The 20,413-nt window shown below is 42.1% G+C and overlaps 1 protein-coding gene across 5 annotated transcripts in view; it reads right to left on the reverse strand.

Annotated features, from left to right (window-relative positions):
* The window catches only part of sulf1 (sulfatase 1), a 38,456-nt gene extending 20,296 nt beyond the window's left edge, over positions 1-18,160 (reverse strand). For 3 of the 5 annotated variants that reach the window (XR_011178349.1, XR_011178348.1, XM_069151668.1), the window contains exons 1-4: positions 17,904-18,157; positions 3,251-3,546; positions 2,497-2,736; positions 1,605-1,756 (exon numbers count right to left, since the gene is read on the reverse strand). Coding sequence is in view for 3 of the 5 variants with exons in the window: in XM_069151668.1 (XP_069007769.1) it covers positions 1,605-1,756; positions 2,497-2,736; positions 3,251-3,425 (567 nt within the window). In the remaining 2 variants the exon portion in view is untranslated. Of the gene's footprint in view, positions 1-1,604; positions 1,757-2,496; positions 2,737-3,250; positions 3,547-17,903 lie in introns of all 5 variants that reach the window. The other 2 variants (XM_069151669.1, XM_069151670.1) reach the window with 2 other exon arrangements.
* Between the last annotated feature and the right edge of the window lie 2,253 nt (positions 18,161-20,413).

Here is a 20,413-nt window from a genome sequence, read left to right on the forward strand (position 1 = left end):
GGGTGATTTCCCTGAAATGTCAGATGTGGGTTTGGCTGCTTCATCCTTTCACTATTAATAGGTTTTATAGCCAGGCCAGTTTTAATGGCCTGGCGACTGCACATGCCCATGGGGACTGATGATTGTGTGCACATGGCAAATCGCTGCCCTGCACTTCATGTTGCCAAATCCCAAAATCTGAGCCACTGCTGTTGAGGGCTCTGGCAGGACAAGAGGAAGTGGCAGTGTCATGGGGAATGCCTGGCCAACAGCTATAAAATAGTCAGAGAGGTGAAGAGTATCACTTTTCCTATTTGGAGCTGATTAGTTGTAAGTGGCTGTCATATAATAGGGATTCATTTGCACATGGTTTCATTTCCCAATGTCATTCATTTGTGTAATTTGTGAACCTACAGGATGGTCAATGCAGGAGGGATATACAGCTTTGAAAATTTGCATGAGGAGTCGTCTGTTAAAAGTTTGTTGCTGGCACATCAAAATATCACATCTGGCATGGGAACCAGGTCACTGTTATGGCAGTTGTTTTACTGTCATGGAACTTCAATAAAAGAAGTTTATGGATCACATCCTCAAACTAAATCTCACAAAATCTCTGACAAAAGCCTTAGCCTCACTGAACTCGTCTTCCTGCAGATGGAAAATCAGATGGGACCCATTTTAATGAAATCACAGGGCAAGTGCCTCATCTAATCACAACGACTTGATGTGCCAGCTGCACTCTGTGCGGAACACCCTGACCTTCTCACCCTGTGTGGATTTAGAAAGAGCCGTGGTTGTCCGAGCAGTAGCAGGTTGATGGCTTTTGGCAGTACATAGCAAATATAGTGTCCATTTGGTTTTAAACCACAATCTGCTGACCAAGTCCATGTCATGTAAACACCCTGGCCTCAGCTTGTGGGTCATTTTACACCTCAGTCCAAGTTGGCAGAGGATTAGCAGTCCAAACATTTGTTTGCCCATCTTTTCGAGCAGCCCTCCTCATGGATTCCTTGTGTATCTAGGACTGCGCAACCTGGGAAGATATTGGCCCGAAGCTGCAAAAACAAACTGACAGCTCTTACGAAAACATTTGGGGAAGATTGATGACCGATGCCATCCAAAGCCACAAAGAGACAACCATAGTGTTCATCTCCAGAGGCTGTCAGTGGCCAAGTAAAATTTCCCCTACTTTTTTATTTTGGTATCATAGCACAAAATCATTCTGCAAAACTTCACGGTGCGACACAAAGAAGATTAAAAAAGGCAGACAGAGTGAGAGACAAAAACAAGTGCACAGTGGTATTTATCACAAGCCACGTTGGCTTCTCATAAAGATGCATGCATTTTACAGTGCCTAAATATTGAGGAAAGGTGCGTCATAATAAAGGGATGCTGCAGAAAGAGGAGACGCCACTTCAACTCAGCTCATTCCCTTTAATTCTCAAGATAGAATTCCTGCCAGCCTGGATCACGACACAGTGATGAGTGAAATGCTTCACTGTCTGTATTTATAAGTGAGTGGAACCTACAATTTGTCAGGCGAAGTCTTTATATTAAGTCACAAAGGGAGAAGAATTAGTGATTGAGTCAATGGCCCCTTTTTAAGAAATTATGAGAACACATACCTTGGCATAATCAGCACCATGTTTCTCCTTGTAACCATTCCGACAGACAGTGTAATTATAGAAGCGGGAATTTTTGACCAATCCAACCCATTCGCGCCACCCAGGTGGGATGTAGCTGCCATTGTACTCATTGAGGTACTTGCCGAAAAAGGCTGCAGAAGAAAAGAAGAGATAAAGAAGGGTTGTTTTGAATATCCACAGTTTGTTTTAATGAGCAGTCTTTGGCCATCAATGTATGTTTTCATTGTTCCCTGAAGGCTGTGTCTGTAAAACTCTCAGTTGTGTGTCTTTTTGTTACTTTATCTGTGTGTGAGTACGTAACGCTTAACTTTTTTTGCTTGTCTCTTTCCCTGGCTTCACTACAGCATTCTTGGATAGGCTGGGCAGGGAGCCAGCCTTTACCAGAGAAGGCTAATTGCAGACTAACGCATCAGCTAGAAAACCACAGGCCGTACTGCAGCCCATAGGACCCCACTGAGCTGCCCAGTCCAACGCCTGCCCATCACTCACACAGACACTGTCTGATGGGACAAGACAGCAACCTGGCACGCTCAACGTGTTTGCATTTCTCACAGCAGACAGCCAAGCAGGCAGGCAAGCAGGGTTGTGGATTCAAGCTTACTTTAAACATTTCCATTGACTAATATGAATATAAAGTGGCCAGGAGAAGATTTGAGCTGGTAGTAATTGACAGTTTCTTGATCAGAAGTGAGAAGGTACCTAATACAGGTGAGCCATCATTACCATAAAAAAGTGCCTCTTTTTTTTTTAACAAGAATTATAAGAAAAGACCACCAGTATTACATGAAGAGCTTTCTGGTGAACCAACAGAAGGCCTTTCATGCTGATTGTATACGTGGTTGTAATTGTGTATGCATGTGTCTTCACCAACCTGTCCTGTAGCCAGTGTTGTTGAGGTAGACGGCAAATGAGCGTGGCTCATGCTGAGCTTGCCAAGAAGGGGAGGAGCAGTTCTCATTGTTGGTGTAGGTGTTGTGGTTGTGGACGTACTTGCCCGTCAGCATGGAAGATCGTGACGGGCAGCACATGGGTGTGGTGACAAAGGCATTGGTGAAACTAGTGCCACCATCCTCCATGAGTTTACGGGTTTTATTCATAACCTGTAGAGAACCTGGAGGACAAGGTGAGATGATCGGTGTTGTACGGATACAGTGGCATCTTTTTTTATGACATGCATTGTTATTCGTCAAAAAAAAAAATCTTGAGACAGTAGACAGATACATGACCAAATGATGACTGTTTTCAAAGAAAATTATAGAATTATATTTATTTGATTTCCAGATGCATAAACCCATGAGTCAATATATTTATATTACTACATAACCTTTTCTGACTCAATTCTCTGAGAGACTAAATAATTATAATTCAGTAGTTAACAGACCAGATGGCCATTCTGGTCTGGCTTATGGCCTCTATTTAATATTTAATGTGAAGACAAAGACCATATAAATAGCCACAAAGACAAAGAAACTGATTAAGACAGAGTGGAAAGAAAACTCAGAAAAAAAACAAAGAAATGTAAGTAAAATCCAATTCAAGACTTTGTCAGTAAAAAATAGGAGCCACATGAAAAGTAAATAGGGCCCACAGAATTCTAGGAAGACCAGGAGGTGCGCCAGACTTACCCAACTCAACATCCTGGTCGTCAGTCATGATGAGGATGATGTTGGGCCGGATGTTCCTGCGGTCTCGCTGGATGCGACCCCTAAGGCCCTGAGCCCTGGTGGTGGTGAAGGCCGAGCTGCCAGGAGCCCAGTCCAGAGACAGTAGGACCAACCAGGACAGCCACTGAATCAACATGGTGCCTGATACAACAGGCCACTGGATGGGTAGATGGGAGGATTAATGGAGAGATGGGGGGGAGAAGAGGACCGGCCAGGCCACTCACTCACACCCGTGTAGCTCTCGCAGCCGTGGTTGACTGAGGAGATAAGAGGAGAAAACATATGGAGATATTACAACAAGAAACAAGGGGGAAACATGAAATAAAGTGGCCAGTTCTGAAGCAGAAGAATAGAAAATGACACTAAACATTTAGAAAAACAGATTACCTATGTGATCATTTAAGCATATTCACTTCAGATAAACTGTGTACATCTGATCACAAATCACACTCAAATACAACAGTTTATCCAAACAGAGAGGCCCAAAAAAAAAATTCCTGAGCTTCACCCCCTGATGATTGAACAAGATAAACGTACCCAACAGTTCCAACATGTGTTTTTGCTGACTGACACCCAATTCATACTGAAAACGAAATCCTTCAACATCAACTCTCATGACCTGAATTTAAAACTAAAACCAGATCACAGCAACCCATCAAAACAACAAACGAGCAGTGAAGATCTAGAAACACAGATCTCACCTCAGAGAATCCCATGAAACTCATGTTTTTGGTGTTTTGTCATAATCTCCTTGAGCTTTCTCTTGTGTTTTTCACTCTCTCCTTCTGTGTCAGATAACACACACTCACACATGGAAACTCTCCATCTCTACTGGAGAGCTGTTGTTCAGATAACTGTGCTAAGATTACGCCATTGGCTATCCGCACTCAAACACCCACAGCCCCTCTCCTGCGTGAGCCAATCGTGGCCCACCTTCCACCTGTCACTCAAAAGTCACCCCCTGGTGAGTCAAGCATGACAGAGGGCCGGTGGGGGGAGGGAGTTAGGGGCACTGGAGGCGGAGAGAGGGTTCCGCTACATTAACCCCAGTGCCACTGTCGCCAGTCACAGATTACCACTGAGTCATCGCAACACTTTGCAGCCTCTTTCTCACTGACAAAGTCATAGTTGCTCATAAAAAAAAAAATTCTAGATCAGAAATCAAGGGACCAGTGAAAAATGTATGTTATTACAAAGCTGAGCTCAGTTCTGCTTTAGTCTTCCTGTCACTGCCAATACTGAATTTAAGAAATTCCCCAAATGAATGTATTATTCCACTGTATCAATTAAAGATAAAGTAAACATGTAATATATATAAGTAGGAAACTTTCCGTAACAATAATATACTATATATGAAAGAATGGCTTGTGGCTGTGACATGAACCATGAAGCTGTAATAATGAGTACTCAATCACTGCCTGTGAAAAAGTGCCTTATGGACAGCAATCCCACTGAGTGGCACCATACTGCTCCCTATTCGGAGTTAATGGCCTGAAAACAAATGGCAGGTCTATGACACCTGAGCCTGGCCAAAACCCCACTGAGTGGCTCCGCCCTCATTTCCCAAAAGGGCCCCGTCCAGATTGGCAAACAGTGACAACTGTTAAAGAATAAAAAGGATCATTTATAGTTTCTAATGTAAAATGAAACTACCTCTGGATAAAGTTAAAGGTTGAAATGCCAGTCATCTGTATCTCAACACATCATCCAAACAAAACACGTGTAAATAGGTGAGAAAAGTCATGTTGTCACCTTGTTCTAGTATTGTTTATCTGCTGCTTCTCCATTTTGATGGTAGATGTGATAAGCAGGGCTACAGACAGAGATTTAAGAGCACTCTGGTCTGTCCTGTGTTTCAGACGAGCAGTGTCCGGGAAAGCCAGCCGGCCCAGTCATCATGATAGCCCTGTGCAAACATTGGCGCCGTTTGGACAAACACCCCTCCAGTGCAGGGTGGCGGAGTGCACAGAACCTCGCAGTGAATTACACACACAACACAAACTACTGTACAAACATATGGTGACACGCAGAAACTCACAAGATACTCACACACAACCCGTTCCCCTACAAAAACAAACTCCTGCTGTATGGCTACAAGTCCTCCTACACAAATGGGAAAGCTTCCCAGAAACAATAGATGCATATCCAGACAAAACTCAAGCCTCTATATCTGTCAAGCTGTGAAAGACCTGAAATAAGCTGTAAACCAGTTGGCCAGCTCGTGTAATGTTAGCACCTAGTGCGAATTCAATTTTACATGTCAATGATTCCAAGCAATGGCCTCTTCTTGCGACTGAGAAAACAGACAAGAAGGTTCATTGTGGTGTCTGATACAAACCTTGTGGTGCTTATGTGGTTATCTACAGTGGAATCAATAGCTATACTGTCTGAAACAACTGCGACTGTAAGGCTAATAAAGTGCCACAACCAATGGGTTGTGGGCCGTAGTTACGCACGCAAAAAAACCCAAAAACTCCCCTTTCTTTGGGCTCTCGTGCATCCTAACTCAATTTCAGCTGATCCACTTTCCTCAAGAGGTCATCTGAAGTTCACTGATGAGCAAAGGAATTTCTAGCAGCTCTGTGTCTTGGATCATTTGGTAGCTATCCATCTCAAGGTGACCCGTCATCAAAGAAAAAGTATTTGTTTATGTCACATCCTCACTACATTGACTTCCTCATGCTAATGTGACATATGGGGTAGAGGAAATGACCAGCTAATTGACAAGACCAGTGTGTGGAGAAAAGCAGCTTCCATTTATAAACAAAAGATTGACTAATTGATGTCATTTGGCTGGCTGTATTAAGACCTATGGCACATGCAGCAAGTTTCCTATTCATCCAGAGGTTAACAAGAAAACAGACAAGACTATTTAAATTAAAATGATAGTTTCCGTAAAAATAATTAGCAGATATTTTTTTTTTTTGCAGACTCAGTTTAAAGGATAGTTCAGCACCGTAGGTGTAGTGCTGCTGGAGCGCACTGGAACGATGCTTTGCCAGTTTTTTTGTCAGAGGAAATAAAATGCTCACAGTTCTTTTCATCTGGTTAAAATTCATTCACATTTTTAAGTGCTTGAAGATCTAATCATTTCTAAACCGCATGTCCTCCAAGAGAGCCAGTTAAAACAAATGAAATGGTCAATATTGTCAAATTGACATTTAGGGTGTATTGACTGATTCACGATGTCAAGTGATTGGCCTCGTTTTGATCCGCTCCTGTTTGCCCTGTAAATTTACTCCATTACGAAACAATACAAACTTAATACTTGCTGAATTAATTTCAAATTAAAAGTCTTCTAGCTTTTCAGTAGACAGAAAACACTTTCTTTTTTTTTAAACAAGTCCTATATTGTAAAAGCAATATTGCAGCAAAATGTTAATGGCACTTTAGATGAGTAATGCAGAACAACCTTTGAAATTTTCAATGATTCTCTTGTTGACTTCATTACTATCAAGGCTACATTATTATAGTATAATATAGTACGTAAACTTTCCTCCAAACAAAGTGATTAGACAAATATAGAAACGTGCGACAACTTAAAAGTGTGTGCGTTCACATGCGTCACAGGTGCGCTTGGGCAGATAGCACTACACAAATACACCCGTTGAGCACTAAAACAGCGGATCCCCAATTTCAGAAATTATTGACTCAATGCATTTTGATATGTCATATTAATATGCGTGTTAGAAACAATATCTGATGCAGGTTTGAAAGTTGGGGGAAGTTAAATTGTTCAGACTGGAAAATTTAACACCTCTTTACTTACAGATGATTGTCAGGATTAACAGCAAAGGATTAACTGAAGACATCTGTGTGTTCAAACACAGTCACTTCTGAGTGTTTTGTTTTGCACACATGCTTAGCAAAGTTTTATTTAGAGTTCTTGGCTTCAGGCACACTCAGGGATGAGAGGCAGCTCTAAATTTTGCTGGATGCATTCAGTAGTAACAGGCACTTCATACACTGTAAATACACAACATTTTTGGATGAAATCTGAAAGTTATTATATAGTTGGCTTCTAAATCTCTCTTCTGTTACTGCCACTGCTTCTTACTTGCCTACAGTTTAAAAGCATGTTGCAAATTACACGAGCCCCTTGAGAACAGTGAGAATAATGTTTCATGTCATTTTCATAAACCCTTCGTTTTGAATGAGTCATTTATTTATATCATCTAGCGTGATATACGTAGAACAGGCTTCTTCTATACATCTGTGGAACAGACAAGAGGTCTTTATTCATGGACAGAGTCAGAGGACCAGGGAGAGCATTGTTTCTACTTCCTCATTGTTTTGGAGGATTAGCACTAATGACCCTTTAAATGAGCCCTTACTGTACTCATCATGGTTAAGCTGGGGGAGGAATATTGGGGATGGATGGGAGGAACGTAAAATGCCCAGGGGTTCAAAGGACTGAAACAAAAAGGCCACTATGTAGTTTTCAGACACACAGCTGCCAGATACATAAAAGATGTGCAATTTTCAGATTAATGGCCATCAACACTAGGGGCTTTTTGCACACCTCAACACCCTACTAATCTTAGCTTTCATGATAGTAAAGTTTTTTTTCCTACTTTACTTGCAGAAAACAGCTTTTTCATTTACTTTCCTTTGGCGCATGCAGCATTGCTCAGTCATTTGGTATGGCTACACGGACAGCTGTGCTTTGTGCACCGAGTAAAGCTGAACATAATAGAGTTGCTGCTTGTGTAACCATGCAGGGCAGCAGTATTTGGCTGGTTGGCAGTTGTGCCCTCCAGTTAGGGCCTCAAGCCACACACTCTGCTCCGCCCTGACCCTCCTCCGACCCAAGTGGTGATATGGCTTTGATGGTGGCTTGTTTAACCTAACCTCAGGAACCTGAGGCTACCCACACACAGGGGTTAAGAGGGGAAAGTCTGAGGGAAAAAAAACGAGTGGAGGCGGCTCAATCCAGAGCTATGAAGTTAACAAAAGTCTTGTAAAAGTCTGGTTGTGATTGGCCTGCATATTCATTTCAGCAAAGGCAAATAGGCTGCATCTGGCTTAGGTTGTGTTCAGTCAGCAGAGGCAGTCCATACATTTATCAGCTGTCACTGAAGAACAGCAGATGCACAAAGACATAAAAACCTCCTATGTAAAAACACAGAATGATGGCCATGAACCAATGTATCTCTTAAAGCAACATGTTTGTCCATCAACACGTCTGCCCACAGAACAGAACTTTGCTCAAGTTAACATGGAGAGTTTGGAGGTGAGGGGGTTCATGTTCCCAAAACAAGATGCAAGTCAAACACAAACCAGATGCTATGCTCCTCTAAAGTAAATCAGTCATTCATAAAAGGCCTTGCTATTAAGGACAATGGCCATTTCAAAGCACCTCTAATCCCCCCGCCCCCTTATTCCTGCTCATTCTCTCTCGCACTCCCTCTCTATTTGCCCAGTTCATCTCCACAGCAGCTAAGTCACAGAGGAACAATGACAAAAAAGAGGGGAATTAAAGTCTAATGGCATAGTTTGAATTCTGTAGGCTGGTGTGTCACTGTAGGCTGTGTGACCAGCAATAACAGTAAGTCATTCATACAGTGATTACTCTACCGTGAGAGAATTGTGGAGAGCAGGAAATACAAATTAAGAGTGGGGATGTGAGAAACAATGCAGAAGAGATAACGAACAATGTTTTGATTTAGACCAGTGACATTTTTCAATCTAGTCTGATTGCTCCCTCTCCATTTCAGAGGGTAAAAAAAATATTATATTATATATATAGGTTAATATTGAGGTTTGTCCAAATATTTCTGTAATCCAAGGGAATTCAGCTGGTCTGCTGCCACGAGGACTGACGAGGGCCTTTTGCACTGAGGAGAGCCTGTGTCGGGGCCCGCTGTGCCCGGCAGGCCAAGTGCAGCACATTGTACCCACCAAGACCAGCCCGTCAGCCACACTGAGCAGGCTGAAGGAGAGCTCTGTCCCAGGGCATTCACTTGGCTGTGGGTAGGCACTGGGAAAAAGCTCAAACCTTGGTGTTTTTAGACTCTTAACTCCACTGATTTGTTTGACCAAAATGTCCAAACTGGTATAAGATCTCTGACAAAATTCCAATGAGAAAACCAAGTGTGAGGCAGTGACAAGAGATCACTGGCTCTTTGTTCCAGCATGTTTACAGCTACACAACTCTTTAGCTTGACAGGCACAATCAGGATCTTTGTCTTATCAATGGTAAAACGCTAAACCTTCAGATGTTTAAGCTTCACATCCACTGGTGTGTGGTGTGTTTGGGCTACGTTGCAGGCTACTTTAATAAAGAAGAATGGCCTCAATTTAGTGAAATGTGAACCTGGAGTGAGCGCATTCATGGCTATTAGTGAAAGCCCTCGTGTTTCTCTCTGACCTGGTAAGAGACCCTTTGTAGTGCCAAGGCAGCTAGGCCACCTCATCAATATTATGAATGCATATAATGTATAATTAAATGAATCCTTGTCTAAAATACTTCAAAGTGGGAATGACTGGCTGGCCAACAGGCAGCCTGTTGGAAATCATGAGGGGCTTTTAAGCACCCTGAGGGGAATGATTAAAAAACACAAAAGGTAATTTTAGAAATGGAGAGCGCTGTATTTATTTGTGTATGGATGTGTGCATGTGTTCCTTGCCTGAAGGTGGTGTGTATTTAAGTGTTCATATGCTGAACTAAGGACAACCTTTGTTCAATTCTGTATATCTAAGCGAAAGGTTCATGCTGGTGACACTGACAAATTGGGTTTAGCGTCAGTCAGTAAGACTGGAATCCCTCACGTACACTCATTATCATTACTTTCAGTGCACTGAGTGAAATGTAGCAATTTCAAAGAGGCTAATTTATTCCCCCACCATTTAAAATTAGTGTGCAACAGTAATTATTGCAGAAAAAGTGTCTTAAAGAGTCTGCAGCATGACAGTGATTCCAAACACGCAGCCAGAGTTGTCAAGAACCATCTGCAGTGACAAAAAGAACAAGGAGTCCTGCAACAGATGATTCAGGCCCCACAGGACCCTGATCTCAACATCATGGAGTCACGTTGGGAATACATGAAGAAAACCAAAAGTCACTGAGACAGCAAGGAGGCTTGCTTTTCAAGCGAGGTTTAATTGTACAAGTGGAAAAGCACATTTACTATTCAAGAGGGTTAGGGAGAGGGTAAGAGAAAGGGGCAGGCAGAAGGAGGAGAGTGAATGAAAGGGAAATCACTCCTCTGATTTATAGTGTGATATGAAAACATGGAATCACAATCAGAGGATCAGCGGCCACAGTTATATGATATGAGCCTAAAGCGAGCACTTTCTTGTTAAATCTATTCTAAGCCATGAATGGAAACCATTAGCGACAGACGACCTCAGATTTATAAAATACATTGCATTTATATTCCTGCAGCCACTTTCTTGTCAAAACCCACACTTCCATCAGAAACACTTTATCAGGCTACAGGAGTTCCAGAGAAAATCAGAGCGAGAGGGAGCAGAATGTGTTGCTCACTCACGGGTGGCTTTCTTGTCTCTTTGACGTGTCAAAAATACCCCAGATAAATTATTCCTCTTACCACAAAAGAGAGTATGGCAAATTGCTTCAATGGGTTTCCACTGAGGTAATTGTCACGAATAAAGACCGATTTCTTTTCCATGAAATCAGCAACATGGCGGCAGAGAGAAAGAGAGTGCGAGAGAGCAAATGCATCAAGTCTGATGGATGTTTTTTTGTTCACTGACATAAGTCTGTTGAATTATTTTTCTTTCATGATGTGACCATTGGGAAGAAGAAGAAGAAGAAAAAAACTTCTTGTAGAGTTTGAGCACAACGAGGAACGATTTATTGGAAAGAAATGTGCTTTTCTCAGTGTGCACTAGTTACTATGATTCGTGATCAAAAACAGGTATTTCTCCTGTATATATATATATATATATATATATATATATATATATATATAGGCTACTGATGCAACACTGTTCATCCCTCTTGCCACTAGTATCAATATGCTTAATCTTAGAGAAACAGATCTATTGACTGACCTGAAGTGGCAGCAATTGCTGATATAATTAAATTAAATATAAACAATCATTCAACATTTAAATTTCCTTAATTATGTGGATGCAATCCAAATTAATTCTAAGCATAAATCATTAAAATGGAAAAAAAGATTCGTTAAGGTGAGCTGGTAGCAGCTCAGCCAGCAAACTCCCGTTAAGTGTAGTGCTGCTGGCGCATGAAACTAAACACCCCTAAAATGCAGAGCATGTGTAGGCATATTCTCTGGGAACCGTAGACAAACATAGACCATGAGAACCAGGCCGTGTGACCCTGGACGCCATAAACAAACGTCTCCATGACTGTGACACACCAACATGATACCACTCATAAAACTGCATTCGTCTGACTGCACCTGTGCCTGTGCAGCACTCACCTCAGTACATGCCTGCAGGCATGATGGTATAGGAGTGTATTAGCATATCATGTACTCTGATTCTCTCTCTGACTGTTTGAGTGAATGACTAGTACAGAGTCAGTCAGACCTGAGCACAGACAGACACGTAACCTGTAATTTGTACAAAAGGGAGCTCTCATTTCCATTGCCTCTGGCTTAGTGTGTGGCTTTGCAAAGCATGCAGCAACGTCATTTGTGATTGAATTAACTTTATCCTACCTGGCAAAAATTTCAGATCATATGATATATATATATATATATATATATATATATATATATATATATATATATATATATATATATATATATATGATATCTACTGAAAGACTAATTAGTTTAGAAAGCATGAAACAGGAAGCTTACCCATCCAAATGCTTCTACTCCTTTATATTTGAGCCAAAGTTAAAGGAATGCAGTTAACACATCATCCCAACATGTTCAAGAGACACCAGCCAAACTCAGCTGAAGTCGCCGAGGGCAATTGAAGAAAAGCAAAAGTGAAGATAATGTGTCTCATGCAATGCTGGACCTTTTCATTATAAACAAAAGTCGTTGTTCAAACTGCTCAAAGATACAGCCATTCTACATCCACATGGCCTAGTCGTGCTTATCAAGCGAGGGCAAACAGGACTAGAGGCTACCAGCAGCACATGGCCAAGTCCACACATATTAGCACTTGTGCATGTACATACACATAGAAACACACAAGCAGAGGAGGGGAGAGCTGGCAGAGGCTGAATGTGTTTGCCCGCTCCAGGGGAGAAGGAAAGAAAGGGAGCAGAAGAGCTGAAACAAACGCATGCTGGCTTCTATTAGTCGAGCTGTGGAGCGAGATGGAGGGGTGAGGAAACATATTCATTCCTTCTACCCCTCTGCCCCCCGTCCATTCCCATCCCTCCAACCCTCCCACCCCATTATCTCCATTCTGGAAAGGCGGTGCATGAAAGGGACAACCCCCCAGTGGCAGCACTTCGCCCTCCAAATTTACGCCGACGCATTCTGACGGCTGCTTAATTGTACGTGATACAGGCAGGGTCCTTTCTCTTTCAAATCTAAAACAGATTGCTTCTCCCTGGGGAGGGGATTATTGGACAAGAGAGATGACAAAGCAGGGACAGTCCAGCCCTCTAGGAGGTGGAGGACAGAGGGGGTAAAGCTTGTGGATAGTGTGTGTGTGTGTGTGTGTGTGTGTGTGTGTGTGTGTGTGTGTGTGTGTGTGTGTGTGTGCATGGCTCTTCGATGTTTGTCTTTTGTACATGCTTGTGTCACCACAAGAAGATTATGTTTGTGTCCATGTGTTTCAAATGCACGCACGTGTGGGTGACAACCGAGAACGTGTGCACATCAACCAGCCTCTGATCCCGACAAGATCGGTGGATCTTTTCTGTCCATGTTCACACTTCCCTCTCTCTCTCTTCTTTATCTTATCCCTCTTCCACTTCCCCCTCTGTGTCCCTCTTGACCCAGCTTTCTCTTTCTCCCTCTGAAGCCCATGCTGCATCTATGTGCGGTGACATTTGAACAAAAGCTGCTCTGAACATCACAGAAAAAGCATTAAAATCCTCTTTCTCTCACTTAGTTAGTAATAACTAATGTGCACTTTTAGCCACGAGAAGCAATCCCCACATCTTCTTGCGCGGTGTACATTCTCAGGCCAAAATTGCAATAACTTGGTCAGAGGTCATTCCTGGCTTTTGGATAGCTGAACCATCTACTGAACCATTTGTTCATAAAACATACCTTTCATTTCCAACTAGTCATCAGGGCTAAGGCTCTTTACAAAGGGGAGGATAGGCACAGAAAGCAGTAAGGCACTGAGTATACGTCTAGTTTGCTGCTCTTTTTAATGCGTGCTAAGTACGAGCTCAACGGTTGGAGGATGAGGAATTCCCTCCAATGATGAGCTGGATGTAATGTTTGCATGCCCTGACCTTTCTCGCTCAAATGACAGGCTGAACAAACACTTGGGGGTGCTATTGTGAGCTCCCAAATACCCCAAAATAGATCCGCACAGTTTGTATGTGGCTGTGTGTGTGTGTGTGTGTGTGTGTGTGTGTGTGTGTGTGTGTGTGTGTGTGTGTGTGTGTGCACATCCAGATATGCATGGCATATTACCCTGGAGATATGTCCTCAAAAGTCAAGGACACATAGCATTTTAAGGGCTGTTATGTTGGTTCAAAACTCCATAGCAATGTCTGATCAGTAAAGTCAACTAGAGGAATTGAGAAAGTGTCTGACTCATCTAAAGATAGCCTTTCTGGGTCCCACATAAATAAAAGCATGCCAAATGCTCACTGTTAAAATACTGGTCATTTGCAGTGATAGGACTGTGCAATCTACTCCAGCGCTACTATGCAATCAGGCTTGTATGAGGAACACTATCATTAAGCTGAAGAGATAAACAAGTGCCGGAGGAGAGGGTGGTTTAGGAAATCTTTGCTTACATAAACTAGTCACACAGATTAATTTTCTGTATTTTCTAGAGAAAGAAAATGTGAGGAACTCACAATCCTATAGTGTTTAAAAAAAAAAGAAAAAAAAAAAAAGCTTAATTTTTCAATATAGAGCATTTATTAAATCACTAGCCAGTTTAATTGATTCAATTATTTCAAATTGCGCCTAAACTGCTCTTGGCATATAATACATTGGATCATTCATTCAAGTTCTAAATGCATTTTTCTTCCGTTTCAATGCAATTTCATTTCAGACCTTCTCATTTTTATAGGAGAACACATTCGCAACCAAGAGAACCCTATAATGATAGAAAACGTGACTTTTGTCACCAGTGAGAAGTGAAGTGACAAAAAAAGTGAGAAATCAGCATGATAACAGTCTGACTCGGCTGAGATAAAATTATGGAGATGAGTTGGAGACAAGAGGACAAAAGAGAACAGAGAGAGCATTGTCAAAACTCATCTTGCAGATTTTTAATTTGGAGTTGAGGAACAAGAATGAAAGAAAAAAGAAAAACAATTGAGAAAATTCAGTTTCTGTAATCACAATGAAACAGTAGTTTTGACTGGTATAGCACCTTTTATATTACATTATATTTGGCTGTTGCTTTTGTCCCAACTGACTTACAATCAGAGCATTAACCAAGCAAGAGCTAGATATCTAAGACTGGGAGTGTATCCCTTTGAAACAAATGACAAAAATCATATTTAGTCTAATAGAACTAATACATTGTGGCTTTTTTTTTTTTTAATTTCCTGTAATGTTTAGACTGCCATGAATGCCTTTGACCTTGTTCATGAGACAATGAGATGGCATGTATGTCTAGGAAGTCTCTGATTCACTCTGCCTGGCATTTGGCGCACACACACACACACACACACACACACACACACACACACACACACACACACACACACACTTTTGGTACCGTTTGAACAAATAGTAAAACCCACAGATACCACCTCTTTTTCTCCCCTTACACTCAGTCACTCAACATACTTATCAGAAGAACGAATTACTTGACTTATTACTTCCACGCGCACATAGACAGACAGACACACACACACATCGTAGATTTAAACGATGGCAAAGCCGCTACTGGAACAACGTTTGTCTTGGCAAGCGTCTACCCCCCAGAATCTAATTATTTGCAGCAGCTGCTCATGCTCTTGTTTGTAGCACAGTGAAGCTAAAAACTGTTTAAAAGGATCTCTCCGCTTCTCAGAGCTGGCAGGAAGCACAGTGGTTTAAAACACCCCAAAGCCGCTTTGCTGTGCTCTGGGTAGGGTAATCAGAACATGAATCTAAACACTGCTGGTTAAAGGGTGGATTTATGGATCAATCTTGTCAATATGAAGAGTTTGAAGTTAAGGTTCTCCATCAGTCACCAGCCTTCCCATTCACTAACATAAGGTGACACTGCCAAAGTACTGAAATGTAAGCCAGCCATTCTGCACTAATTTTGCCTGATTCAACCATCGGCTTTGAATGCGACCACAGTATGATTTTGTCGTTTAGAAAATCTAGGTCAGGAGGATAAATTCTCTGTTTTTTGTGGACTGTGAGGTAAACACATTGATCCGAAGCACAACTAGAAGGGCACTCGGAGAGCGCAGACCTCTGCCAAGGCCAATAGACCAATTCTGCAACTCTGCAATTGCACCCACTATATATGTCTGGATCTATTTCCAAAAATATTAAAGAATGATGTCAAAATCTAACTGAAGCTTCACATCTCAGCTGTTGTGCCAGTTCCAGATCTCCCTTATAAAACCACTGTCCTTGAGCAAGCGCATGAGCCTACAGGAGAAGGCATTTGGCAACAGTGGGGAGGAAAAACTTCCTTTTAACATGAAGAGACCTCCGACAGAACCAGACTCAGAGGTGGGCGGCCATCTGCCTCAACCATGGGCTCCTGTTACGGCTATGTTCCCTTCATAATGGGTCGTTTTCTGTGGTGCAGAGCCGTGTTTCCAATTCAGTATGCCTCACCTCCAATGATGCTCACTAAAGGAGGAAGGGGGAACAGGGACACAATTAGCTAAATTAAGCTAAATGTCTATATCGCAATGTTAATTAAAGTGAAAAATAATTCATAGATCTGCCCCATGATTTGGATCCACTGCAGAATTTAATGGATGCCAAGTTTCATGAAAATCAGACCAGAAGCTAAACTCATTGACAAACAGGCAAACAAACAAACTGCATCAAAAACATAACTTCTTTGGGCGAGTTAATAAAGAACAGAGTCAAGTCATTCAATTGACCCTTAAAACAGAGGAACTTTTATATTGTACCACACACAGCTGAATCAAAGTTTACAGGCAGCATAAAATCTGAATTTCAGAAGTCAAAAAGATTTCAGCATTTTGATTTTTTTGGAGCCATCAGAAACAAGGTCATATGTGGTGTCTCTCTGGTTAATAGGAAGAAAAAAAACTTCATTTGATAAACGCAATATCTCTCATACAAGTTTAAGTGCTACCAGTGTCTCAATAAAAAAATAATTTCAACCGCCCGTCTCTTAAGCTCTCAAAAAAAAATCTTTCCGCTGTTTTCTTAAATGATCTGCTCATACAAGTAAATTTTATACGAACAAGTCTACCTGCCTTAAAGCAGCACTCATCACAACCTATTGGTGGTTGTGTTAAATACTTCAAGTAACAAGCAGGAAGTGTAGCTACGGCTGGTTTACCAAGGTAAACACAAATTCACACAACAGCAGCTTTCACCCATACAACCTCCGCTCCTTTCAGCCCCGCTGCTGTCCATACAGCCTTTCACAGCTGCACAATCTCCCTTTGCGAACACCTCACACACATACACACACAAAGTGCCTGCAGCTAGGTATAAATACTATACATCATATTCCCACTTCACTGGCAAAGTTTCCATTCTCACTTGACTTGACTTAAATAGCTAAAGTGAGGTGTACATTCCCTGAGTCTCTGCCTCTCTGCTTAACTTTGACAGTTTGTCCGGAAAGAGCTCTTCAGCAGCTCATCCATTTAGCGTATACTGACATGATCTGCCAGAAGTGCACTCTGTCTAAGATTTATGAAAAAATTTATCTGGGCTGAAGTGAGGGGGAATGTTAAATGTCACATTGAGTTTTAGGAATGTAGAAAAATTGCGCTTTAATTTTCAATGATAGGAACTGACAAAGACGATAAGAAAATAATTAATCTTCAACACAGTTTTGTGTATGATAAGAAAATTATACAATCAGTATAGAAACAGAATAAATACAAACTGAATTGTTATACCCATACCCATAGTATACCTACATAGTTCATTGTGCAGCATACTTTTTAAGAGGCAGCAAAGTTCTTAAAATTTACAATGGTTCCTTTTCCTTTTTGAATATTCTGTATTTAGAAAACAGAAAAATAACAGATGAATGCTTATGAATTGGGGGGGGGGGATGACATTAATGGAATGTGCTGCCTTCTAATCCCTTGAGACGGAGGAATTTGCAGCAGAGGGAATTCCTGTCATTCAGGGAGAAAACTACGAAGTCCTGCACACACACAGAGCTGCTGTACAGGCAGCAAAGATTGACTGCAGAAACAGCGCAGCTCACCAGCACTATACAAATCCTTATTTACAGACTCATACTCATGACTGTAAACTGAACAAGACATTTACTGCAAGCTGAACAAACTAACAGGTAAAAGGGTGGAAAATAGTAGAAAGTAGATAAAGAGAGTGAGAAAGTTGCACAGTACCTGGAAGGCAGGACAGCAGAGTGCTGGTTGAGTGAGAGGCAAGGCTAGGATTCCTCTCTTAGTTTTATCCTCACGTTCCTTCACCGGATCTCCCGTCGCTCATAGAGGAGTTTGTGTCTTGGAGCTGGGATTTTGATTTCAGGAGTAGGGAGGACCACACAGCTCCTGGAAGACAACCTCTCTCCTCTAATCCTCTCTCCGATGTGATGACACTCTCTAACCTCGACCATCTGTTGAAACACGTCCCGGAGCAGTCAGCACCACGCTGTGTCAAGAACCCCACTCCCCTGCCCAATCACAGACCGGCTGCTGGGTGGCTCCTCGCTGCCAGGAGGCAGGGACAAGGACACAGCGCAGCGCAGCGCAGAGGGACACACACCCACACCCACACCCACACACACACACACACACTCTATGAGATGAGAGCAAGAAAACCCCCAGTCATCGTAACCTGAGAGGCAGAGTGGGAGGACGGGGAGAATGAGAGGAGTGGAAAGAGGAGGAATGGGAGGGGAGCAAGCGAGAGACAAACAGAGCGAGATTAGAGGGGGGTTGGGGGGGGGGGGGGGGGGGGTTAAGTGCAAAAAGCAGAGGTAGAGAAGATGGAGAAATATTATTTGTATGTTTTATATTACCTTGACGGTAGTGTTACTTACTGAAAAACTCTCACACAAATCTTAGACTGCAAACCCATACACGGTCAGACACACACAGACTACTTTACCCTCAGTTCTTGACCTCTTTCCTCCCTCTCTTCACCCTGCAGCCACAGAGTATGTGGTCTAAAGAATAAAACTAAAAAGGCAATAAAATTCTGTATTGGCTCCGTGGTGGGAATGCTATTGGCACTAAACTGTTACATCTGCAGGCACAGAAGCACAAGCAGCAGCCCTCACACCTTCGTGTGATAAATCCTTACAGTCCCCCAGCTGCATTCCTGCCCTTCACCACCTATTGCCTTAAGTTAGAAAGAAGGGCCGAGGGGAAGACACTAAAATTACAAAGCCAAGGAAAGAGTAAGATAAAGAGGAAAAAAAAGGAGAAGAAAAGAAGCCGAGACGAGCGAGGCTTCTGGGTTTATGGCTAGATGGCAGCAGATTGACAGAGCAAACATTTACCATTTACCATCAAGCTTTCATCACTAATGCTGCATTTCCTAAACGAATCAACCGATTTTCAACCTATTCATGCAAAACACAGGGAACTTTAGGTGAGAAAGGCTGTCACATTAATCATTTAGTTGAACCACTGTCCTACTCACTGATGTAATAAAAAAGGATTACGAGACCCTGATAATATTCAGGAGCAACTTCAAAGGCAAACCCTAATGAGGTAATACCCATTTGATATCCTACAGCATCACCATGAGTTAATCAGAGGTGTGAAACACCAAAAAAAGGCTTCTAAGTGGTTCATTTACATTCAGTAAAGAGCATAAACACAATGGTCACTGTTTCAAGTTGTTGAGCCTGGTATTATTGACGGCTTTGTCCCTTTCCAACTGACTTTAATCATAGTTTAAGGCTAATTATGTATATTTAAAATATTTTATTTTTATTTATTCCAGAAAGAACATTTCATGTTATGGTGTAATATTCCTCAGAGCCCACATGTGGACCAGTTTTTGAATTTGATCTGATTGCACCACAGAAAAAACATCAGATACTTCTTTCACATTTTCCAGTGGATGCTACCACTCGGGTTTTCATTAAACTAAACACGGCCTATTTTCACCAGGGACACGTGAAACTTTCCCCAGCTTGGACTGATGTTTGAAATGGGCAGCAGTGAGAGAGAGTAAGGGCCTTAGGGGGAAAGAGCTCAAATTAGATTAACTAAATTCACAAAGACTGTCCCCAGTCCCTCCTGCATGGCTACACACATCCCAACCCACACCTCCAACCCCAAGCCCCCATTCTCACGGCCGAGAAGTTTCCAAAGGGCCTTCAGGCAGACCAGGGGCGACCAAATCCCTGTGCTCTTTACTGGATTAAAGATGGCTGCCCCACTAGGGGAGAGGGACTGTTTTTTTCAGAAGCTGAGCACATCTGTAAACATCTTAAATCCATGCAGACAGAAAAGGTTATCAGGTTGAGTTTCTGTGAGGAACACATCCACAACCTCATCCATCCCCTTTGAAAGTTTCTAGAGGTAGAAACTGTCTTCTACTTTATGCAAACACACATCATTCATTTGGCATGACCACCATTAATCTCCATTTTCCATTTTCACTTCCGCTGGTGGACACAACAGCAACAAAAGCAAGGGTGGAGGGAGGTCTATAAAAAGGCCTCATCTTATGAATGACTGAATGACCTGCAGGGGGGCCAGTGGTTCTCTGGTAACCCCTATTCACTCTCCTTCTCCCCATCCTTACTTAGCAAATTATTCAAGTCTATCTTCATAAACATGTAGGTTATCCAAAATTATCTTCTCTCTTTTTGGAACCCTTATTTAAATGTCATGGTTATCTCTTGCACAAGCTTTACTTTTAAACTGAATGCAAGCCT

This window comes from Embiotoca jacksoni, unplaced genomic scaffold (genome assembly GCF_022577435.1).
Source record: "Embiotoca jacksoni isolate LCO1_2020_lvr unplaced genomic scaffold, fEmbJac1.0.p SCAF_17, whole genome shotgun sequence".
Classification (NCBI taxonomy): domain Eukaryota; kingdom Metazoa; phylum Chordata; class Actinopteri; family Embiotocidae; genus Embiotoca; species Embiotoca jacksoni.